Here is a 25,760-nt window from a genome sequence, read left to right as displayed (position 1 = left end):
TCTACCTTTTCTGGAAGGCAGATAGTCAAAACACACTGAGGGGTGAAAGAGTGTGTACCTTTTGACCTAGTAATCCATTTCTGGGGATTTGACCATAGAAGATAATTCAAAGATGCTGGTAACGTTTAGCTGTAAACATTTTCATTTCAGGTTTGAATATTTAAAAGTTTGAAACAACCTACATCTCTATCAATAAGGGGTGGATAAATGAATAATGACAGAGCTGTGTAATGGAATGCGTTAGTCATTAAGAATAGATTGATAGATACATTTGTATCTTTGCCACAGAAATATTTTCTCCATACACTGTAAGTGAAAAGCAGATTTAAAAATACCAAATGCCATTTTTGAAGGAATAAGAGTGAATATACAAATATATCTGTAACCACACACAGAAACGGATCTGGTGAGATCCCTGACAGTTCAACCTCATTAAGCAGATGTCTCTGATGAGCTGAATGTGTGGGTGTTTTCTAGATACTTTTGTTTGTAGATTCTGATTTCTATTTCACTGTGGAAAAACAATGATTAGGATTTAGCGAGGCTGGCAGAAAAGGAGGGTACCGAGTGGCCCACATGGGAGGTGGCGACCACAGGGTGTGTGTTCTGGTAACACTAAGTGGCCCGCACTGGGGCCAGTACAAAAGATGTGTTTGTTTGTTTGTTTGTTTGTTTTGTGGGGGTCGGGGGGGCCTTGGGAGTCTTTGATGAGGTTTAAGGAGAGTCCAGATCCAGAAGGATTCCCCATCAATGTGATCTATGAGTTTACCTCACCTCCCTAAAAAAATGCTCAGGCCCCGGGCTTGCTTTCATTCTAGCTCAGGGACCTATGATTCATCCCCTGAAACTCTAATTATAACACCCAAGGTCTGCTATGTGCAAAAACATCTGTCATTGTTCAAATGTGCTAGCAGAGAGTGTGTACGGCATGCAAACCGGCCTGTTGATGTGCTCCTTCAATGCCAAAGTGGTAACCCAGAAACCAGTCCAAGGTGAGAAGTGCCCAAGCCCAGAGTTTCCAGCTGAGCTCAGTGACAAATAAAGTGACCAGGTTATGTCCCTCGGCAGCTCACATGCCAATTCCTCAAAGCCACCGCCACGGTGAAAGTTACAAGTCTTACGTGCTTTCTTTCAACCAAGAAAAGTCTCCTAAGTTTGTGTTTTCCCTGCTGCCAAGGCCTGGCAGAGGGAGGGGAGCAGAGTGTGTAATTGCAAACCGCTCGTTTATCAGCTCTGGCTGCTTTTCTGTTACCACTTTACGTGTACCATTTAGCCAGTTAATCTCCCGTACCTCTTGGAAGTATAGTAGTTACCCAGAGAGTGCCTCAGCCCTGGAAAGAGAGGACGGAAGAGCCATCAAGGTATATCTATTCTCTAAGCACCCAGGAGAATTGTTTACTAACCTCATTCAAACTCAGATTAGAGGCCTAAAATCCAAGAGGAAGACATGGTCTCTTTGTCAGAACCCAACATTTTTTTACCTAGAAGTACTGATCTTAAAAACAAATGAAAAAAATAAACAAAAAGCAAATGAACAAACAACAGAAATGCCCCATTTGCTCCAAACACTACAGTAACATCTAATGGACACAATAGTGTATCTGGAGGTTTTTAAACTTTTGAAAGCTTAAGAAACCATTAGGAAGCTACTTAGCAGCCTCTGCTAGAAATCACAGTGCCATGCGTCATCCAAATCAGAAATGGCATTATTACGATGACTCTGGCACATGCATTTATGCAAACAGACCATCAAATATGAAGCTTTGACTTGAATTTGGTTGATGATTAAAAAGAGGTTTTTCTTCAAAATATCATTATCAAGAAAAACAAGTTAAAAATATATTTTATTTGGGGGGGCCTAAGTGTTTGCTTTGCTTCATATTTGGTAAAGTCATATTAACTGAGGTTGCGGGTGCAAAAGAAAAATTTTTAATTAAAAGGAGATCATTTATAAATCTGTGCTAAAGCTTTAGAAATCTGAATTGAATAGATTGTGAGGAAAATAAATAATTACCAAAAACACCTCAAGAAGTAGAAAACTTGAACTGATCACTAAAAAGGGACCAAGCTCAGAAGTTTCATAAGCAATTTCTTTCAAGCTGACACAGAACCATTTGATTTCCATGATATTTCAGCTACTCCAGAGTGTAAAGCAGATGGAACATTTTAATATTTATTTTAGAAAGCTGACATAACACTGATATCAAAACCAAAAAAAGAAAAAAGGCCCCAAATACTTCAGAACAGATCAAATCTAGCAGTAGATACAGAGGATAATACCACACAACCAAGAAGGTTCATTCCAGGAATTTAAGAATGGCTTTAATTTTTTTTTTTTTTTTTGCGGTACGCGGGCCTCTCACTGCTGTGGCCTCTTCCATCGCGGAGCACAGGCTCCAGACGCGCAGGCTCAGCGGCCATGGCTCACGGGCCCAGCCGCTCCGCGGCATGTGGGTTCTTCCCGGACCGGGGCACGAACCCGTGTCCCCTGCATCGGCAGGCGGACTCTCAACCACTGCGCCACCAGGGAAGCCCCAAGAATGGCTTTAATTTAACTGAGTCAATAAATATCCTCAAAACATTTGGAAAAACAACAACACATTATCTCCCCTGCTTCAAAAAACAAAGCAAAATACCAAATCTTTTAGTAAGTTATGAAGAGAAGTATATTTTACTAACATGATAAAGTTTATATGCATATATATAAATATACAGTCACATATATATGTATATTATATATAAATAACTGAAAAGTCAGCCTCTTGTGTGACTTAGTTAAATGTTGCAAACATTAGCAGTACATCAAGAAAAATACAAGGATATCTACTGCCTTTAAAAAAATGTTGTTCTTAAAGTTCTAGTCAGAATGATAAGAAAAAGTAATGAGATGAAAATATAAAAGGAAAGAGGCAAAGTTATCACTATTCAAAATTACATGATCATCTACATAAGAAACCTGAATCAACTGAAAGACTATTAAAATTAACAAAACCCATCACAAAATACAGTTGATCCTTGAACAACAGAGGTTTGAACTGTGTGGGTCCATTTATATGTGAGGTTTTGTTTTGATAGTAAATACTACACTACTACACGATCCAGGTAATTGAGTCTGCCCATGGGGAAACTTGGAAATGGAGAAACCGGTGATGTGAGGGCCGACCATAAATTAAAGGTGTATTTTTGGAGGGTTGGCCCCCTAATCCTTGTGTTGTTCAGAGGTCAACTGTAAATATTCTTAAAAAGCTTTTAGATAGAGAAATGCAAATCAAAACTACAATGAGGTATCACCTCACACGAGTCAGAATGGCCATCATCAAAAAATCTACAAACAGGGGCTTCCCTCGTGGCGCAGTGGTTGAGAGTCCCCCTGCCGATGCAGGGGACGCGGGTTCGTGCCCCGGTCTGGGAGGATCCCGCATGCCGCGGAGCGGCTGGGCCCGTGAGCCATGGCCGCTGAGCCTGCGCGTCCGGAGCCTGTGCTCCGCAGTGCGAGAGGCCACAACGGTGAGAGGCCCGCGTACCACAAAAAAAAAAAAAAAAAAAAAAATCTACAAACAATAAATGCTGGAGAGGGTGTGGAGAAAAGGGAACCCTCCTGCACTGTTGGTGGGAATGTAAACTGACACCACTATGGAGAACAGTATGGAGGTTCCTTAAAAAACTAAAAATAGAACTACCATACGACCCAGCAATCCCACTGCTGGGCATATACCCTGAGAAAACCATAATTCAAAAAGAGTCACGTATCACAACGTTCACTGCAGCTCTATTTACAATAGCCAAGACATGGAAGCAACCTAAGGGTCCATCGACAGATGAATGGATAAAGAAGATGTGGCACATATATACAATGGAATATTACTCAGCCATAAAAAGAAACGAAATTGAGCTATTTGTAGTGAGGTAGATGGACCCAGAGTCTGTCATACAGAGTGAAGTAAGTCAGAAAGAGAAAAATACTGTATGCTAACACATATATACGGAATCTAAAAAAAAAAAAAAAAAAAAAAAAATGGTTATGAAGAACCTAGGGGCAGAATGGGAATAAAGACGCAGACCTACTAGAGAATGGACTTGAGGACATGGGGAGGGGGGAGGGTAAGCTGGGACAAAGTGAGAGAGTGGCATGGACATATATACACTACCAAACATAAAATAGATAGCTAGTGGGAAGCAGCCGCATAGCACAGGAAGATCCGCTTGGTGCTTTGCGACCACCTAGAGGGGTGGGATAGGGAGGGTGGGAGACGCAAGAGGGAAGAGATATGGGGATATATGTATAGCAGATTCACTTTGTTATAAAGCAGAAACTAACACACCATTGTAAAGCAATTATACTCCAATAAAGATGTTAAAAACAAACAAATAAATAATTTTTAAAAAAAGCTTTTAGATATCAATAACCAATTAGAATACAAAGCAGCGGAAAAGGTCTCACCCACTAGAATACAAGATCCATGAGAACAGGGATCAGTCTTGGCTGATTCCCTAGCACCTAGAAGCAGTTGCAGCACAGAATAGGTGCTCAATAAATATTTGTAGACTACCTGAATGAACAAGTTCACAACAAGGGCAAAAATACAAAATAAAAGAACCAAACTGAAATCCCACGAACAGATTCAAGTTTAGAAGAATTTAGCATACGATAAAAAAATGGAATTTCAAACCACAGTAGGAAGGATAGATTATTCCACAAGTGACAATTGACAATATTAACTGGTTGGCTGTTTTAAAAAAAAATGAAACGTGAGTTGTACTGATACCTCACACCATACATTAGAATAAATTACAGGTAGATTAGTTCAATATAATGAGACCACTAAAGAATTAGAAAAAAAAAAAAGTAAATGTTTACCTCAACTTAGGACAGGGAAGGTTTCCCTAATTATACAAGCAAAGGTAGAAAGCTTAAGGGGAAAGATTTACAGTTTCTCTTACATAAAAACAAAAACCTTAGGCGTGTCAAAAATATCATAAACAAAACAGTAAAAGACAAACAATAAATGAACACTTGCCAAGTATTAACAACCTTTTTACATAAAGTGTGTTATAAAGTTCTAAGAAAAGGATGATCCGTCAGTAAGAAGAAATTTTGAAAGGTTAAGATGCAAATAACAAGATGATAAATGACGCACAAACTTACTCACCCTAACAAATATTAAATATGAAATTGGGCTAAGATTTCTTTTCTCCAATCAACTTGGTAAATGTTAAAACTAACTTTTGGTTATAGAAGAATCTAGAAAGTAAGCATTCATATACTGCTGGTGGGAGAAAAAGCCAATTTCTAGAAACTTATCCTAAGTAATCAAAGATGAGCCAAACATTTATATACAAGAATGTCTGTTGTGTCATTTATGTTCCTTGACTTTAGCATTATAAATTTAATATATGCTTACTATAAAAGACTAATCAGGGCTTCTCTGGTGGCGCAGTGGTTGAGAGGCCGCCTGCCGATGCAGGGAACACGGGTTCGTGCCCCGGTCCGGGAAGATCCCACGTGCCGCGGAGCGGCTGGGCCCGTGAGCCATGGCCGCTGAGCCTGCGCGTCCGGAGCCTCTGCTCCGCAAAGGGAGAGGTCACAACAGTGAGAGGCCCGCATACCGCAAAAAAAATAAATAAATAAAAAATAAACTATAACAGTGTGGTACTGGCAACTTGTTTACTGGCAACTTGTTTACTATTATAAACAAGTCAACAATCATCACCCTTTACATTTTTCTTCACACTTTTAGACAAGTATTTTTGTAGCATATATATCAAAAAGTGAAACTGATGACCCAAATTATACCCACGTAAAATTGATAGCTATTGTCACGTTGACTTCCGAGAGAAGTTGTATCAATTTATATTCCCAACAACACTGTGTGGATTATTCATAACAGTGAGAAATAAGAAAAATCTGTATGTCCAAAGGGCTTCAAAATTATAGTAAACATAATCAAGGGATTATTTCCCAGCCACTAAGAATGATGTTATGGATGAATGTTAAATGATATAAAAATGTTTATCATGAAAGATGGTTAAGTTACAAAAATAAGTTAAACAGTGTGAGCCTCTTGGAATTCATACAAGTTTTTAAAGAATATCTATTGACCTATACATTAATCCATCGGGCTGTGCAATGGAATGTTAATCATAGTTATCTTTGGGTGGTGGAATTACAGGCCACTAAAATAACTTTTCTCTTATGCTTTCCTGAATTTTCTATGTTCTAGAGAAAAAAAATATGTTTTTGCAATCAAAACAAATCATAATCTATTTTTAAAAAACAATAAAACACTCTCTGAAAACTAGTTGTATAGAAGAATTTATATGCAACCACTCTTGATTATCATAATGAAGAGTTTTTCAGCATAAATGTTACCTACCCAGCCAAGTGTTTGCCAACTGAGTCCACACTTGGAGTATTCAGTATGGGGCACCCCAAGGAGTCATCAAGTGCTCACTGGTCTCCCCTGAAGGTCGGCCTGTGCTCAGGGTGCCAAAGGCAAAGATGAAGACCAAGGGGCTCTGCCCTCAAGAAGCCCTCAAACTAGAAGGGAAGAGGGGGCAAGTACCAGCCAATGTTAGTTGAAGGCAGGACTTGGAGGGGTCAGGACACGCTGTTGAGGTTCCCAGCCAGAAAAGTTAACACATTGAAAAATTAAAACCAAAAGAGGAAAGGCAACAGCAGGCTGGAGTTATACAAAGTTATACAAGCTTGTTATAGAAGGGAGTTATTTGTCAAATCTCTCCTAGAGGAAGCCCTAACCATCTGCAAGTACTTGAGAAGTATAAACTCTAAGGTGGGGAAAACTAAAAGCTTTTCAAGGTAAGAGGACAGCAGAATATTAAGGACAAAACTACTGGGCATATAATACACTAGACTAGGGAAGTGAAAGAAAATTTTGTTTCCTCTGACTTAAAAGAGAAAGAAAAATACTAGCAAAATACATAAAATTCCATTTCAATAAACTTCCTACTTTTTCTAAGCCCAAGTAACAACTATTCAAGTCATGTTTAATACAACGAATTCCTAATGCCTCAAAAGAATTTACCCCAATTTTTAGAGAGGGTCTAAAGGGAATGTGCCTTGTGCTTAAAATGAAGAGCTCCTAAGAGATGGTTCTGGTAGCCTAGATTTCTGGCTTTCCTGATACTACAAAAGACTTTTATACTTGACATTTCACAGGAAAAAAAAAACAAACAAAACAAAAGTCACCATAAAAGTGCCCCAATCCTCTATCTAGATGCCATCTAACACATACTAGCTTGAGCATTGAATTAAGTTCATACTTTAAAACGAGGGGATGAAAAATATTTGAAATGACAGCAACACAACAGTCAATTTTTGGTGATCCACACAAAAGAAAGCGTGACATGATTAGCTTTGGTCAGCTGGAGTTTAATAACATGGGATTATTACATTTTCCATAGGTAGAGTACAAGAACATTTAGAACAGGTAAGAGTTCTCAGCACGACTTCTAACTCTGCTCTGGTAAACAAGACAGGCCATAGAAGTGCCTTTAATAATGCTCAGAAACCCACGGCAGCATTTAAAACATCAAACGCCAAATGCAACTCGTTAGACAAAATGCAACTCATTAAGCTGGAAGCTTCCCTAACAGCACCAACTGTAGAGCGATGGGTCTCAGAGTGTCCCTTTACTCTCCTCCCCACCAGCAGCACAAGCCACACTGGGGAACTCTTTACACAGGCAAACTCTCCCACCTCCTGCCCAGCCATCTGGTTTACCAAGCTCTCCAAGTGGTTGTAATTTGAGGATACTGCTGTGGAACACACTACAGAGGTTGTGAGTGTGAAACCAGGCACAAGATGCCCAATTCAGTGTGCCAGGCCAGTTCCATTTTGTTTGACCCAACCTCCACTTCCCATCCCCTGTCCCTTTTAGTGGGCAGCCCAAAGAGCAGGGCCTTGTTCAAAACATACTTTCAAAAGGCCTTTAGAGATAGGTCTAATGGAAAAACCATCTATTTTTCGTATGTTACCACAGGAACATGAAGCATCATTTACTCCTATAAGAAAGGTCTCCTTTGCAGGGGACACTGAGTATTTACAGAAAGATCACTTTATCCTAGGAAATCAGATTTTGGAAAAGTAAATACAGGAAACTCAGGCTCTAAGCCTTCCATATACACCTTTACAGCCCTTGTTCAAAGTGAACTTTCCCTAATTTCAGCTGCCCAATAATGAAAACATGTGTCCTGGGCAAACCTCCACTGTTCACTCTGAAAGACAACATTACCAAGTAATGGAGAAGAGAACTGTCTTACTTCATGACCCCTGCTGGTCCCTCAGCCCCGAATCCACAGGGAAGCTGACCTGTTTCCTTTCTACCCACCCTTCATGGCATTTCGTGTCCTAGGACATCCTTCTTTAGCCTACATTTAGTCCTACTTCTGGGAGCTGCCATAAAAATAATAATGCTTTTCTTCTGGATGATAAGACCCATTATAAAATCAATGTCATTTTGTGTGTAGTGTTAAGATTTATTTTTATTTATTTTTAAAGTTTATAAATAGCTTCCACATTTACCATCTCATTTTATTCTCATAACAACCTGTGAAGTGGGTAGTTTTATTATTCTCACTTTATAGATAAGAAAACTGGCACTTAGTGCTGACTTCAATAAACAACTGACCACTGAACAGTAAGGAGGAAATACAAATGTTCTGCATCAAAAATTAAAGAATTCACAAGGTCCAAAAGAACTCCCAAACTTTCTTGAAGTTGTCATCTGCCAAACGATATTCGCTAAAATCTCTGAGTAGGTTTTTAGTTTAGGTGGTATTTTCTGTCTTAGGAAGGGTGGGGAGATGGAAAATGAGATAAGTAAGACAAACTCTCAGTTACAGAATGGACATAACCTGCAATGATACCTGGAATTCTATGAGGTTCAAAGTGACAATGACGATGATTGATTAAACTCTTACTACGTGCTAGGCACCATTCTAGGTTCATTAACTATATTCAGTGATCCTATTAATATCACCATTTTACAGATGAGGAAAACAAGGCACAAGGAAGCTAAGTAACTTGCCCAAGATTACACATCTTGCTCCCTTGACACAGGGAGGACCTGGGACCGGAGAAGCCAAGCCCCTGTGAGGTTTGCTCCGCCAAGGACGGAAACCTGACATGGGAGCGCAGCCACCACAGGAACCTAGATTATGTTCCCAATGTTGCCACTTAAGCAACAGTCTCCACATTCTCTTGACCAAAACATCAATCAAGTAATCAGAAGAATCAGCTGAGACTCCTAACAGTTCCTTCTCAGACTGTTCCCATGGAGGTGGGGAAGGAGGGAAAAGATCCCGGTTTTCTAGATCTTGATTACTGATGGAACACTGGCTGATTTGCCTGGAACTGCCTTTAACTAATTTAAGAAAAATTAGCGAGGAAAGCAGCTCTGGAGGAAATGTGCAGAATAAAGATGCACATGGCACTGACAGGTATTTAGTAATCTAGCAGAAAGGGAGGTGGGAGGCAGAAGCGGTCGTCAATGTACAGAACGACATTGGCTACTTTTGGCCAAGTTCAATGGCTTTTTTTTTTTTAAAGCAATATAAATAAAAAGGAATCCTCACTGGTGTAAGTTCCTCCTGCCTTCTTTTCCTCTACTTTTTTCAACTGCTCATAGTTTGGACCTGTATGAGCCAGATTTCACATATTGATCAACCTCTGCAAATTTATACATCTTTTTCTTAAGGGAGGAAACAAAGATCAAGTTGAACTCAGGCAGAAGAGAAAAATTCCATGATGAATGAATGCAGTCTTCATGGGCAAGTATAGTATGATGGCGGGGGGGTGGGGGGGGGAGGCAGGGGCAACTTTACAAAGCTTCCTCAAATTTGCTTACCTTCATTGTTTCTTGCCTCTGATTTTCACTGAATAACCTAAGACCGCCTTGAGATCCTGAGTGTCCAAAAGAAAACCCAATTAAAACAATCTCCAGGGTATTCCACCCATCTCGACTCGAGGAAAAGTCCCAAACCTAGGAGATGGAACTACAGTGACCACAGTTAGGTGACTTTTAATATCCATATTCCTTCCACACTCTCGTAATTCTGGCCCAACTACCTACTAACTGTGGGACCATGTGCTTCACTTTCCTCCTCCATAAAATGGGGACAATAATACTTTCTTCATCAGGTTGGTGTGAAAATTAAATGAGTTAATACATGCACAGCACTTAGAACAGTATCTGGTACAGAGTAAGTGCTCAAAGAGTGTTAGCTATTAATATTATTACTATTAGCATTTGCAAAAAACATTACATAGGGACCCAAATACAGGAGGCTTCTACTGTATTGGTAATGTTTTACTGCTTTAACAAAAAATCTAAAATTAGAACCATCAATACAAAAATATAAAATGGTCTTGGGAAAAGAAAAAAAAAGCCACTCAGAGTCATGCCACCTGTTGGGGAGTTTCAGGTGAGGGTACACCTCGGAGCAGCTGTGGAATCCCGTTCCACGGCTGCTCTGTATTTCCCTTATATGATGCCTCCACTTCTGCTGCGGTTCTTAATCAGCGTTTCATGGGCAGGATTACGGGCGGGTCCGTGAACCCCCTGAAACTGTACACGGAACTGGGTGGGGCTGCGGCTCTGGGCATTTTGCAGGCAAGGGTTCTATAGCTTTTCTCACGCTCTAATAAATGATCTTGTAGGGAGCAACTTGCTTTACAGGGTTAAACACAGGAGATAGGGACTGAACAATTCATTTCACGGAAGCTACGGCAGTAACCAGGACACCCGGGCTGTCAATCTGCTATCTCAACACGAGACCCGGCGCCGCGAGGGGCAAGAGCCGGCCGGGCAGTGACCTTCACCGTCGAAAATCTCACCGGCTCCCCAGACCCGACTCCGGTTTGCCGGGTTTAACTTCCCCTCCCTTCCCCCATCCCTCGTTCTCTTCCAAGAATAAACTCAAAGGAAATCAGCAGCGCTTCGTCTAGGGTTTCACTCCTGCCCTCGGCTGACACTTAAACCACTTCTCCAAGGGAAGTTAATTAAAACAACAATTAATCCGCACAAAAATCCACCCCCAAAGCTCGAGAACTCTCAAAGTTAGAAGACTGAGGCGCCGCTGCTGCTGGTGAACATCTGCCGGTCGCTGGGGCTCACGGGTAGGCGGCGGGTACGAAAGGGAAGCAGCCAAGGTCCGGCCGGAGGGTCGGACGCTGGCCACCCTCCGCGAGTCTACGCGCTACCGACGCCGGTGAAGACTGGCTTGGAGGCAGCCAGGTAAGCAGGTAGGTGTGGGCAAGTGTACGAGCACACAGAGAAGGCGGATTAAAGCTCAAGCCCGTTCACCCACCGCTCCTCCTTCCCCGGCGGGTGTTCTCACGCACCGCCCGGCGGCCACTTACCGGGGAAAGCCTGAGCGCTCGACGGTCCCCCTCTTTGGAATAGGGTCCCCCAATTCCTAGTAAGCCCGAGTAGCTCCCCTTGCCTCCCAGCCTTCAAGCCTCGAAAAGAATTCGCCGCCCTCTCCTCTTAGGCGGGCGCAGAACACCCCCGGGAGAGAGAAGTGGAGGGGACAGGGGAAAGCGGGGTGTCGCGGAGGGCAGGTGCCACCGGGCGCGCAGTAGGCAGCGTACGTACCCAGCACGAAGAGGGCGAGCTGTCCAGCCGAGGTAACCATTTTACGGGCGGCGGGCGGCAGGCACTCCAGCCTCCTGCCCTACCTGAGGTGCCCAAGTGGCGAAGCGGCGCCGCGGTGCGGGGGAAAAAGGCGCCGGCTAGGCAGGGCCAGCCCCCGGCGCGGGCGGGCGGAGGGAGGACCGCGCGCCTCTGCTGGCACTCGCCCCGCCGCGCCGGCGGCCGGGCGGAAACGGGAAGACGGTTACCGTCACCTCCGCCACTCCGCTACTGGGCCTGGCGGACCACCTTCGCGCCCCGGTTGGGGGAGCCCCTCTAGGGGCAGGGGGGTGGGGGTGGAGCGGGGGTGGGGTTGGAGCAGGGGCGGGGAGACTGCGCGCACCGTGCGGGGCCGGGCGGGGCGGGGCGGCGCGGCGCGACCCGGGAATCTCCGAGTCCGCGGCGCGGGCCGGGCACCCAAGCCGAGGGAAAGGCAGGAAGCGCCTGATTTCAGACACCACCCTCAGACTAGCAGCTCAGTGCGGAGCCCGAGCGGCCGGGCGCAGTGGCCGCTTCTAGCCAGGCAGGGGAGCGGAGCGGCCCTGGCGTCTGTCACTTGCGCCAACGGCAGCTGCCGGGGGCTCTCCCGGGCAAGGCACTGAGACTCGACCCGGAACGGGACCTGCGAGCTTCACCTGCCCCTGTCAAGACTTGGCCCAAGGAAAGTGCTCCCCAGAATCGAGCGAAGAATTTGTTCAACCAGATTTCCCACCTGCGCCCCCATCCGAGAGAACGCTGGATTGTCGGGACGCCTGCCGCGGGAGCACAGCCACCCCACGTTCTCAGGCGGCACGTTGTTAAGATCAGCGGGCTTTCGTGCATCTGGTCTGATGCTGACAGTGAAGATGGGTCTTTGCTGTGGGGCACCTGGTTATCTATCACCACCAGTACCCCCAGACCACTCCACCCCATCCCGCCACAGGCCGTTGAGGCCGAGAACAAGGTAGCATGCAGCCATATGTCCCTGAGAGAGGATGTGTATGGGCAGGAGCTACCTGAGTGGTTCTTTCAAGGATTTGCAGCCTTGAGCTGGCCCCTGGTGCTGGAATTTGGGGAAGTAGAGGGGACAGAGGGAAGACATTCTGGACAGAGAATGGAAGAATTATATGTTCCCTAGGGGCCATCCATAGGGGACAGTGTGCCCTTGAGAGGCTGTGACTGGTGTATTCTCCAGATGCCCCAAGCTCAAGGATTAAGTCTTCTCCTGGTCCCTCTAGCCTACCTGCTCAGGGTAGACCCACTCTCCTTGAAGGGGCAGGGAGCAAAATCTCTTTCTGTTTCCTTGGTGCAATGCTCAGACTCTCAGAGTTGATGTTTGTTAAGTTTATTTCATAGGAGCTGAGTTTCAAAAAGGAAGCACCAGGCCACTGGCCTCAACATTTGAGCAGGAAACACCGTGTAGAAAGGGATTTTGAAAACAGTGTAAATTTACTCTGAGAAACCATTCTTTGCAATACATTTGTCAGAGGATATTTTGCTGCTCTTTCAACCGTTAATGATTGGTGGTGAGGGTTTCATGATAAGTCCTTGGGTACATCTTTTCCTAAGTCCACACGTATGCATGTACAGAGCACACACACACTCTCTTTAGTGAGTGGTCCCTGACTCCCTTCAGCATCTGTGTCTTCATCCTTCAGACTGGTCTTGACCTGTTCCAGTGGCTCTTCTGTCTCCTTCCTAGACTAGCCTGCCTTTTCGATAGGAGGAAAGAAATCAGGAGTTCTCCACACCCTTCTCCTATTCTCCAGGACCCCCAGCTAAGAGTGGAGAATTGACCTGTCAGCTTGTTTCCTGCTGGGACACACACATCAAGTTCACTGTGGCTGAGGGCTGACTGTCCAAACTGGCAAGAGTCAGGTTCAGCAGTTTCCCCTCCTCTGCCCCCTGCCTGCACACAAAGTCTTGGGTGGAGGGAAGTAGCAGCAGAATCAAGACAACGAGCTTGTCCCCTTCAGCGTTGTAAAATCTTTGTAATCAGAATATAATTTGATATCTTGCAGGCTAAAGAGTACTCACATCAAAGGACATTCTAATGCTTGGAAATCATTAATTCTTCCCTCAAATTGTCAATAGCCAGTCCACATCTGTAGTTTTATCAACCTTCCAAATCATTCAAGTCAAAGAGACAACCAGGCGTTGAAGTTTTTTTCTAAACATCTACAACATTTTTTTGTAAACTGAAAAATAATTTTTGGACATTTATAGAACTAGGAGGAAACCCAATATCCTAAAATGTTAACACTCTGACTCTGGCATCTTGTATATCTGATTGAATCCTCACAACAACCCTATGAGGTAGACTCCATCCTCCTTTTACATGAAAACAATCGAGACCTAGAGAATTTAGTAACTTACCCAGAGAAACAAAGCCTGCAATTGGCAGAGCCCGATTTTGAAAGCAAAATGAGCCGGTTCGAAAGCCTCTGTATTGGCTTCTATACCATGCTGCCTCAGTTCCCATGGTTTTCATAAGGATAATACTGAACTCACTGGGTTGACGTGAGGACTAAATGGAAGAATTTATTTGTATGCTTAGCACATTATTTAATATCAACAAATATAACTATTGCTTAAAGAAAAACTCTCTCAGTGGACATAAATTTCCCACTCTCAATTTCCTACCAGTGTCTTTTTTTTTTAAATTATCATTTCCATATCAGTTCTTTGCTTGTGCATGTGTACACCTTCCTACGGGGGATAGTTTCACAGGTAAGTCAGGAGCTATGAATTTGTTTCTCAGCCTGTGGTATAAGAAGTATGAGAAAAAAAATGACAGAATGCGATTTAGAGGGAAGAAATCATTTTTCCTAGAGGAAGCTGTGATGTTTTTGTATTTTAGCAGTATGGAATAATGGCACCCCAAGCTGAGTGAAATTCCAGCTGTAGCCCCTGGATGCTGCATAGAGAACGCCACTGCGTTCCTTTACTTACAGACACAGTAGCTGTCTCGCGTGGCCACTGAAAGTCCTGTTTCTGTGTGCGTGGAGACTGACCAGCGTGTGGCCTTCCTCCTAAGAATATGCCTGGGCTACTGCTGCACATGCTTGATTCAGCTGGCCTTGAGCTCAAGGATAATACCTTCTGTAAAGCCAAGCACAGCCTTTTCTCCCCGTGCAAACAGGAGAACTGCTCTATCTTCTGCTCAGAGGCCAGCAAAGTCCCACTGTCAGTTTTCCCTTTCCTTTCTTCCACATACTTATCACAGAGTGTATGTTTAAAGAGTCTCCTTCTTCACTGTAATCAGCCGCCCCCTCCTTCCTGATTCATTTGTGGAAGTGATTGTGGGACCACTAGCCTCAGAGTCTTCCCTGAATGATTCAGGCCAGCAGAATTCGCTGTTTAGATCGGCAATTAACCCAGATATTAGTGAGTAAACAGCCCAGACATTCTTAGGGAGGAAGCACTGCCATGGGCCACTGCATTGAAGGAATTACAATTCCTGCAGACAAGCCTTGGAGGGCAGTGAGCAGAGAAGTCTTCTGGTGGCTGCAGGACCTTCCTCGATGGCAGCAGTAGACAGGGGGACTCAGAGGAAAAACAGGAAAGGGTGCCTGACTCAGTAGGATGTCAAAGGTCAGATGTCATCTGTGTATGAGAGAGAGAGAGAGAGAGAGAGTTTTTTTTTTGTTGTTTGTTTGTTTGTTTTTTGAGGTACGCGGGCCTCTCACTATTGTGGCCTCTCCTGTTGCAGAGCACAGGCTCCGGACGCCCAGGCTCAGCGGCCATGGCTCACGGGCCCAGCCGCTCTGTGGCATGTGGGATCTTCCCGGACCGGGGCACGAACCCGTGTCCCCTGCATCGGCAGGCAGACTCTCAACCACTGCGCCACCAGGGAAGCCCGAGAGAGAGGTTTTATAAAGGACTCTGGAGAACTGTGTTCAGGCAGAGTGAGGTTTTAATGTGTTAAGGGATTTAGGAAAAGAAATCTAATCCAAAGTAAGGTATTGTTCGAGTATCAGCCCCCTGCAAAGCCTCAGCTATTAGTGTATTCCTTATCTCTAGCCAAAAGAAAAAGTAGGAAACCTTATGCGGAGTCCACTTTTACAGTTTTCATCACCAGCATAATGGGTGAGGTAAGAAGCCATCAGAGGCGTTTGCTTTGTTCTCAGCTACCTAGGTGGTTTTCATGCCAGTATTGTCGGAAGACTGGTCTGACCTTCTGCTAACATCTTCCATCTATCTCCCAGCTCTCAGGTCTACCTTGGGAATGCACATTCAAGTTGTGTATTCAGCTTGAATCCTTCCTTCGCAAGGGATATTGCAGGATGGCTCTAAAGCCCAGTATTGAAGTCTGGAGGTTGATGGTTCCACAGGCGGTCCAAGCGGCTCCAAGATGTCAAGGTATTAGTCAGAGTCTCTAAGACTCAGAGTTACCAGGCGGCTGCTACAACTAAAATCCTTATCTTCTCATATAGCTCGTGAACTGCCTAGTTGACCAGCATGCAGGAGAGGTACCCAGAGGATTCAGCACAGCTGATGCCAAACCATTCCATTAAGCACACTTGGAGACAGAAGAGCTATGCATTCAATTCTGTCCTTGCTGCTGTCCCCCGACCTCCTGCAGCCTCAGCCGTACAGCCAGAGCTTTCTGAAGACTGGGAAGATTGCCCTCCAAATTCTCAGGAGTGCCGGGGGAAAGTCCTAAATCAAATGCCTAGCTATCCTTACGCAGGTGAAACTAATGGTATTGATGGGAAGAGGAGGAGTGATGATGAAGAGAAGCAAAAGAGAGACAGGAAAAAATATATAAAGAATTGAGGAAGGAAAAATCAAAGAAAGATAGAGAGCTGCAAAATGGACTTAAATATTTTTTAGTGATGGGTCAATCTGCCTGATAAGCTCAAAAAATTCTCCCCAAACTCAGAGGAAAAGGAAAAAAATTATGAGAGATAAGATATGAGACAGAGGGACTTCCCTGGTGGACCACTGGTTAAGAAGCCACCTTCCAATGCAGGGGACATGGGTTCTATCCCTGGTCGGGCAACTAAGATCCCACATACCACGGGGCAACTAAGCCTGCACACCACAACTACTGAGCTGGTGCGCCCTAGAGCCATGTGCCACAACTAGAGAGAAACCCACATGCTGCAACTAGAGAAGACCACGTGCCGCAGCTAAGACGGGACGCAGCCAAATAAATAAATAAATAATTTTTAAAATATATGAGACAGAGAAGGACAAAGCCAGGATATCCAAAATATTTTTAACAGAGAGCCAAAAAGGGAGCATATTGCTGACAGAGGAGAAACTGTTCTTGTGTCCCAAGACAGGAGGGGTCCTCAATAAGGGGAGGGGGATATACATCCCACAGATCTATAAGGGGGAGGGGATTTTGAGATAATAAAAAGTGCAAGGACAGACTTCTATTCTGTGACATACATTTAAACCATCACATTGAACTTCTCCTCCTGCCTCTCTTTCAAACTCCCATTGCAACAGGCAAAGGAAAATAATGACGGGGGGAAATCTGCCATTGTTCAAAACTGAAAAAGGATTCCACCCACATAACAGACATTTTAGGAATTTCTCTAAGACAACGCAGATGAGACCAGTTTGAGAGAAGGCTTTGACAACCTTCAATTTACCTCACAGAAAAGAAAGGTATCTCTAGGGAGCCACCCCCATCAGAACCCAGCAATGCTCCTGAGGTTGGTTGTAACAAAGGCTGTAGGCAGAAATGAACCACAGAAAAGGGAGGAGGGGCAAATCTCCATCCTCTTGAAGAATCCAGGGAGTGTCCAGGTACCGGGGTGCACACAGGGCAGGGATCCCTTGGAGGGGGCTCTCACGTTTGATGCCTGGCACAGAGAGCACATTGCCGAGGAGGCCGTGGTGAGGGCAGCCGCACTGGCTCCCAGCTAGCGTTATGTGGTTACACGTGCAGGGGAGAGAAACTCTTCAACGTGCAGGTGAAATGCAGGGGCTCTTTCGGGAGTCTCCCACAGACACCTGGCTCTTTTTTCTTTCATCCATTCATTCCACACATGTCCATGACAAGCCTGTTATGTTCCAGGCACTAGGGATTCAACAATGGACAAGTAAAGTGCTCTCTTCTTTGTGAAGCCACACAGGCAGAAGAATCAGGTAACCTCTGAAGGAAACACATCATCTTCGTGTTTGCTGCATAAATGCCCAAACCAACAAAGCAATATGTATGGAAAATGCATTTTGGGGGGAAATGATTGTAACACAAAATTCTGTTTCTTACCAAGCTATTTCAGACAAGCAGCTATAAAAAATGTAAATCACTCATGTACCACCCCAATGGAAAAATAAATAAATAAAAAGACTCCACTGCAAATATTCCAGCCAAGCAAATAAACTCAGTAATGTAAAAGAAATAGTGTAACGGAAATGGCAGTGAATGATAAAGCAGTAACACTGTTGAGCCTTACTCCCGATTTTTAATATATTGTGGCACTCACTGTTGGATGCCAATAGAGTGGACATTTTCCTTTTCTTCCTGCTAACAGAATCCCAGTTTTGTGTGATTGACAGCATGCGCTGACCCAGGGGACGAAGCAAGAGGATTCCTTGCCCATTGTTGATGATTGGCTTAGGGCTGGACATGTGACTAAGTTCTGGCCAATAAAATGTCAGGAAAGTCTCCTGTTAGGCTTCTTGGGTAGAAATTTGCTTCTTCTTCTTCTTTTTCCTTTTAATTGAAGTATAGTTGATTTATAATATTATATTAGTTTCAGGTGTACAGCATAGTGATTCAGTATTTTTGCAGATTATACTCCACTATAGGTTATTACAAGATAAAGGCTATAATTCCCTGTGCTGTACAGTATATCCTCGTTGCTTGTCTATTTTATACATAGTAGTTTGTATTTGTTAATCTCATACCCCTAATTTGTCCCTCCCCCTTCCCTCTCCCCTTTGGTAACCACGTTTGTTTCTGTATCTGTGAATCTATTTCTGTTTTACGTATACATTCATTTGTATTTTTTCAAGATTCCACATATAAGTGATATCACACAGTATTTGTCTTTCTCTGTCTGACTTTTTTCACTAAGTATAATATTCTCTAGGTCCATCCATGTTGCTGCAAACAGAATTTTGTTCTTTTTATAGATGAATAATATTACATATTTTGTGTGTGTGTGTGTGTGTGTGTATGTATACCACATCTGGTATACACACACACACCCCACATCTTCTTAACCCAATTTGAGCATTGGGGTGCAGATTATCTTTTCAAATTAGTGTTTTAGTTTTTTTGCAGATATATACCCAGGAGTGAAATTGCTGGATCATTTTAGTTTTCTGGGAACCTCCATACTGTTTTTCATAATGGCTGCACAAATTTACATTTCAACCAACAGAGTACAAGGATAGCCTTATGAGAGTTCCCTTGTATGTCATTTGTTGTAGCTTTCAGACTTAGTAGCGTCTGAAGTCTGGGAGGTATAACCTCCAGACTTTGCTCTTTTTGTCAAGATTTCTTGGGCAATTTGGGGCCTTTTGTGGTTCCATATGAGTTTTAAGATTATTTGTTCTAGTTCTGTGAAAAATGTCATGGATGTTTTGATAGGGATTGCATTAAATCTGTGGATCGCTTTGGGTAGTATGGCCATTTTAACAGTATGGCCATTTTAACAGTATTCTCGGATTAGATTCTTCTAATCCGAGAACATGGGATATCTTTCCATTTCTTTGTATCAGCTTCAATTTCCTTCATCAGTGTTGTATAGTTTTCAGAGTATAGGCCTTTCACCTCCTTGGTTAAGTTTATTAGGAATTTTCTTTTTGAAGCCAGGCAATGAGGTAGCCTGATGTTTCTTCCTGTCTTGAAGATGGTTGTCTAAGGATGAAGTATCTGGGGTGTGACATCCATCCTGTGACCATGAGGAAAAGGCCAAGAGAATCTGAGAGCACCTCGGCATTTTAGAGCTGCTGAACGAAACATAGACCTGCTGAACCAACCACAGACCTGCTTCCATTCACTCTCCTTTCTATGTGGTGTAATTAAATGTCCTTAATGTCTGAGCCACTGTTAGGTGAAGCTGAAGGTATGGTTGGAAATTTAATAAAACTATTGAAGATAATTCTTGAAAGAAAACATATACACGTGGATTAGTAGTCAGGATTAAATCATAGTAATAATCTAAATCTAAAGGCCCAGATTATCGTTGTAGAAACTGGAGGGACAGGGTGGCATAGAAGGGAAAATAAAAATGTGCTTATTTTGTTATCACTCACTGAAGAGAATTAATAACTACTATAAAATTATTTTCTTTGATAGATATATAAATTCATTCAAAGATTTAAAGGTCACTAGTAATAGAATAATACAACATTTAACATAATACAACATTTAACATCCAAATTTCTAGAGGAAAAAAGGGAGCAGAGAGAGATATATTGAGTTAGCGGGAAAAGGGAATGAGGAAAAAGTCCAAGAAATGTAAAAAATTATACATATGATCAGATGGTAGAAGTAAGCACAAATGTATCTGTATTCCAATTAAACATGAATCGTTTTAATTCCCCTTTTAAAATACAAAATCCAACTAGAGGCTTTTAAAAAAACTCACCTGTCGGTGATATAAAATCAAAAACTGTAAATACAAACCAGAAGGAATGCGGTAGGGTAACATAATTATGAGAAAACTAAAATTTGTAGCACAAAAATGAATTCATATATAAACAAGATTATTTTGGTCAAAACTATTAGAAATGCAAGGAGAACCACAGGAACAAATTTTCATCCTTTTGTGTGCCAGACTCTCACGTCGATGGTCCCCGATGACGCATACTTCACGTCGATGGTCCCCGATGACGCATACTTCCCCGATACCCATGCTCTTGGATTGCCCCCTCCCACGCTGGGTCTGGGTTTGACCATGTGTCTTTCTTAGTTCAATGGGACTTCAGTTAATGGGAGGATACAAGCAGAGACTTGAAAAACTCCTGTGCATTAGAGCTTGCTGTCTTAGAATGGTTCCACCACCACGTGCAGAAGCTCAGTCTGGTCTACTGGAGGATGACAGGCCATGTGGAGCAGAGACAAGCCACCAGTCCTGAACACAGCCCCTGTCTGATCCACCAGTTGAATTCAGCTGTAAGAGTGAACCCAGCCCACTCAGAATCCTGAGAAATAATAAAATGTCGCTGTTTTAAACCACTAAATTTTGGGGTGGTTTGTTATGCAACAATAGATAAGGGATACCCTTTTTGAAACTGGAGCATCTCTGTGGCACCTCAAAAGGAAAAAGAAACTTAGTAAATTTACAATGAATTTGGATAATTTATCTAATGTAATTAATTTAATATGTACAAATTAAGATTTTGTATTCTACAAATATACATACATTCCTTTCAAAAATCCTTAAAGAGTTTTAAGAAATGAACATATGCTGACCTTCAAATGAAACCTTAAATTTCAGGAAGAAAAAACTTCTTTCTTAGGCTACAGTCATTAACCATATAATTCAATTAGATTAGAATTTAATAACAAAGGACAACTTAAACATACAATAAAAACATTTTTTCCTAAATTACTATTGGATCTAAGAGAAAATTAAAATTATACTTCAAAATAGTGATGAGAACAAAGTCAAAATATTTGGGATTCGGCTAAAGCTGAAATTTGTAGCCACAGATTTTCTTTTATTATAAAAAAATAATTAAACTAAATGAAGTAACAACTTTACTGAAATAGAAAATAAAATAAATCTAAGGAAAACCGAAATGTGGGGTCACAATTAAAGCAAAAATTAGTGAATTAGAAAAGGCAAAAATCAAGGAGTTCCTTGGCGGTCCAGTGGTTAGGACTTGATGCTTTCACTGCTGTTGCCCGGGTTCAGTCTCTGGTCGGGGAACTATGATCCACCTGGCACAGCCAAAAAAAAAAAAAAAAAAAAAAAAAAAAAAAGAAGAAGTAGAAACTAGAAACAACTAATAATCAGAAAAGAAATGGAAAAGTTGTTAAAAAAATTACTCCATAAAAGATGCTGTTTCCACAGAGTTATAAAGTATATTTCTTTTAGCCTTCAAGGAATTTAATATCTTTGCTGTTTAAGTAAGTGTTCCAGAACATAAAAGAGGCTGGAAAGTGTCACAGTTCAGTTTTTCAAACTAAAGCAACCCTGATATACCAAACTAACAGAAGTAGCAAAAACAAACAAAAAAGAAAAAAAAAGCTGTAACGACCAATCTGACTTAAGAGGAAAGATGAAAAAAAGTAAATAAAATGCTAGCAAATCAAATCCAAAATGTCACTAAAAGCAATATACTAGGACCCAGTAGAGTTTGTTCTGGTAATTCAGGTAATATTTTATTAATAAATAATTACATTTAACAATTGACATATAATTGACATTATATTAGTTGCTGGTGTACAACATAATGATCAGATATTTGCATATATTTTGAATTATCACCTCAATAAATCTAGTTAACATCCATTCTACACAGTTACAAATTCTTTTTTTTTACATTTTAGCATCAAAGATAAAATGTAATTATCTCTATAGTTACAGGAAAAATACCTTAGATATAGACTACCTCATTAACATTAGGAATACCTACATCAAATCAGCATGTGTAAAATTCTTCATATGAAAACATTAGAGACAGGAACCAAACAAGGATGCTAATCTAACCACTATTCTATAACATTCTCCATACAATTTGATTTGGTGAAGAATCTTAAGGTTTTTGATAAGTTTTGATACCCATTAACTTTATCCGTTCTTTCCCTACTGATCTGAAATAATACCTTTATCATACCACAGATCTGTTATATTCTTGATCCTGCCCATCCCCCAAGCTTTGTATTCTGTATTAATAATTTGTCTATCTCTGCTCTCCAATTTACACTGCTTTGCACTATTTTAACTTCATAATATGTTCTTATGGATATTTTAAATCATACACACACACACACACACACACACACACACACACACACACACACACAAGATTACCCAAATTGCCCTACAGAAATGTTTAACCAATTCACGTTCCTACCAGCTGTGTGGTAGGTGGTCTCCTACATTGGGAATTTTCCCCCAAGCCAAGTTAATATAAGTCATTGGTTTTTGGAGTCACATATATCTTGGAGAATCTGGTGAAAACTATGAACTATCTTCCCTGCTGCCCCCGTTATCTATGTCCTTATCTTTATCTATATTTGTGTACCAACTTGTGCATATGATTACAAGCATTTATAGACTCTCTGAAGCTTATGCATGGGCCCCAGGTTAACAACTGAAATAAATATTCATCTGTATTTATTCCACCACCTTTTACAATTAATTCTTTATTCCAATTGACATTTTTTTGGGTGATGATTTACAATACATCCCTAAGCAATGTACAGTATGATCCAAATGTTGCTCCTCCCCCCATAAATATGTTACTATACATGAGTCAGGAAACAGATAAAGGCTACAGATACACCAAAATGGTTAGCACTTATGTCTGGGCATTTAAGTTGAGTGATTCTTTGTCTATTCTTCTCTCTTCGTCTTCTGATTTAAATATTCCACAATGAATTTGTTTCACTTTTGCAATAAGAAACAAACTGCTTTCTCTCAGCAAGAAAAGCAGTGAGCACAGTTGCATGGGTTTCAGTGTCCCCGAGAGTGAGCGATGAGAGGGTTTCTCTTTTTTCATTGAGGTAGAGATGATCACGGGGGTCGGGGAGAGATGAAGCTTGAACACCAACTGTGTGCACTGCTTCACAGCATGGGGGAATCAGGGCCCGTACCACTGGCCCAGACACAGGGCCTCAGTGTGCACTGGGGCCTGTGATGGGCAGACACTGCTCCTGGAACAAGGGCCCTGTGTCTACCACCATCCAACACAAAGGACAGAGGTCCCCTGTTTACTTTGGATTCGAAACGTTCAAATGAGGGAGAGCAGAAACATTTGAGTTTTCCCTCTTTTCAGTTTCTTACAAAAAAACAAATTGTAGTGAGTCGGGGATTTTTTGGCATCTTCCCTGAATAAAAATCAAGCAGACTAGATTGCTGAGGGAGTCTTAAAGAGCTTCCCTTGTTTATTATTTGTTTTAGATTTATGGCTTAAAGGCTGAGAAGTAGCAGTGACTGACTAGGCCCCGAATTGTCCATTCATTTCCCAGGAAATGGGGCATACTCAGTGCCTCGGTCAGCTGGAAAAAATGACCTCTGACCTTTGGCAATAAACTCATTCTAGGCTGGAAGCACCCATGTCTTCATGGCTGTGCCTCGTCCTCCCTCCCTTCCACCCAACCTCTCACACACTGGAACACTCTTTTCCTTTCAGGTACTCACTCAAACCCCCACCTGTTAGAAAATCAGACCTATAAAAGGATAGAAGTTTTATCATACAAAGGAGTCTTTTTTATTTTTTTTGCCGTTGCGGAGCACAGGCTCCGGACGTGCAGGCTCAGCGGCCATGGCTCACGGGCCCAGCCGCTCCGCGGCATGTGGGATCTTCCCGGACCGGGGCACGAACTCTTGTCCCCTGCATCGGCAGGCGGACTCTCAACCACTGTGCCACCAGGGAAGCCCCATACAAAGGAGTCTTTAAATCATAAAAGTCAAGGTGGTTCTACAGGGAAAGACCGTGCCTGGGACTATGTGGAACGGGCTCTCAAGTTTCTGAGTTCAAATCCTAGCTCTGGCACTAATGACCCAAGGACAACTTTCTGAACCTTTCCAGTTGGCAATTTTCTTACCTATAAAGTGGGGCTAGTCATAACACTCAGCACACAGCGTCAATGAGGAAGACTAAATTAGATGACGCGTGTTAAGGGTGTAATCAGAGCCGGATGCATGGAAGCCATTCAGTGCACGGTGGATGTCACTGCTGTGACTTGCAACTGTTGTCACCTCATGGGGATAGGCAGGTGCAGTGTCTGCCCAATTTGGGAAGATGAGGCTACAATGGTACAACCGCAGGACTGACAAAGCACAGTTTGTAGCGACAGTGACTTTCTGTCTGATGCTGGCTTGTTCTCGAGCATAATATCGGTACTAGTGAAGGGGGTGGACGCAGAAACCTTGGGGAGGGGCTTTCACATTTCATGTCTGACCTGCCCTCAGAGTCTGATGTGCTCTTCTAGCAGTGAGAGATTGAGAACGGCCACCTGTGATGAGAGATGTCCCCAGCAGGGGTGTGGTGTGCAGATGAATGGTATGGAAAGGAGAAAGGTGAGACCACTAATTTATAGCCATGTTATCATCCTCCGGCCTGTTAAATCCAACCTGTTACCAGCATCATCAGGGGCAGCTACCTGAACTGACATGTACTTGGCACATTTCAGATCCTAAGGATTCTTCAGTCAGATCTTCTAGGGATGCTATTCCAAGTCGAATCTCTGGGAATCTGACACAAAGCAGTGGAATAGCTGTCCACTAAGGCAGGGCATGCCCGCTTCTTTCTCTCTGCTCACTTTTATTGACCACCAGCAGGAACATAGGAAAAAAAAGTAAACCAACAGATCTGAAGCTACAACTAAGATCACACAAAGAAAATTCCTAAAACTTAAGCCATTCCTTCACAACAAGCATTTCTTCCTAAAACAGGTAGATGAGCCATTTCTAGGTTCTGAGAAATAATCAGAAAACCAGTCAGTAATTACTTACTTTGGGGTCCGTGCTTCAAGTGACAAGAGCAGTTTCTTTGGCTCTATTTCAGCTTGCCCTACTTGCTGCCTCCCGGGACCACTTACCCTGCCTTGCTCTCCGGTCAGCTTTTCCTGTTCTTTTCCTTACTCTGCCCATCTCTCATTTTTTCCTTCTCTTTACCAGCAGTATAAGATACTGAACATTCAAATGACTTTTTAAAATTATTTTATGGAAGTATAGTTGATGTACAATGTTGTGTTCGTTTCTGCTGTACACAAAGTGATTCAGTTACACACACACACACACATACACACATATATATATACAGTCTTTTTCATATTCTTTTCCATTATGGTTTATCACAGGATATAGAATGTAGTTCCCTGTGCTATACAGTAGGACCTTGTTGTTTATCCATCCTGTATATAATAGTTGGCATCTGCTAATCCCAAACTCCCAATCCATCCCTCCCCCACCTCCCCTCCCCCTTGGCAACCAGTCTGTTCTCTATGTCTGTGAGTCTGTTTCTGTTTCATTAAGTTCA

General features: G+C 42.5%; 1 protein-coding gene and 1 long non-coding RNA gene across 5 annotated transcripts in view; one reads left to right on the top strand and one right to left on the bottom strand.

Moving 5' to 3' along the window:
* The window catches only part of TGFA (transforming growth factor alpha), a 114,888-nt gene extending 103,026 nt beyond the window's left edge, over nucleotides 1-11,862 (bottom strand). For 2 of the 4 annotated variants that reach the window (XR_012325654.1, XR_012325653.1), the window contains exon 1: nucleotides 11,616-11,860. Coding sequence is in view for 2 of the 4 variants with exons in the window: in XM_033838343.2 (XP_033694234.1) it covers nucleotides 11,616-11,655 (40 nt within the window). In the remaining 2 variants the exon portion in view is untranslated. Of the gene's footprint in view, nucleotides 1-11,615 lie in introns of all 4 variants that reach the window. The other 2 variants (XM_033838343.2, XM_033838341.2) reach the window with 2 other exon arrangements.
* On the top strand, nucleotides 10,690-20,763 carry LOC117307844 (uncharacterized). Its single transcript, XR_004521733.2, has 3 exons — nucleotides 10,690-11,263; nucleotides 15,839-15,992; nucleotides 16,067-20,763. It is a non-coding gene; the product is annotated as an uncharacterized lncRNA (long non-coding RNA).
* Nucleotides 20,764-25,760: the final 4,997 nt, after the last annotated feature.

This window comes from Tursiops truncatus, chromosome 14, assembly GCF_011762595.2.
Source record: "Tursiops truncatus isolate mTurTru1 chromosome 14, mTurTru1.mat.Y, whole genome shotgun sequence".
Taxonomy (NCBI): Eukaryota; Metazoa; Chordata; class Mammalia; order Artiodactyla; family Delphinidae; genus Tursiops; species Tursiops truncatus.
This window is presented reverse-complemented; position numbering and strand designations above follow the sequence as displayed.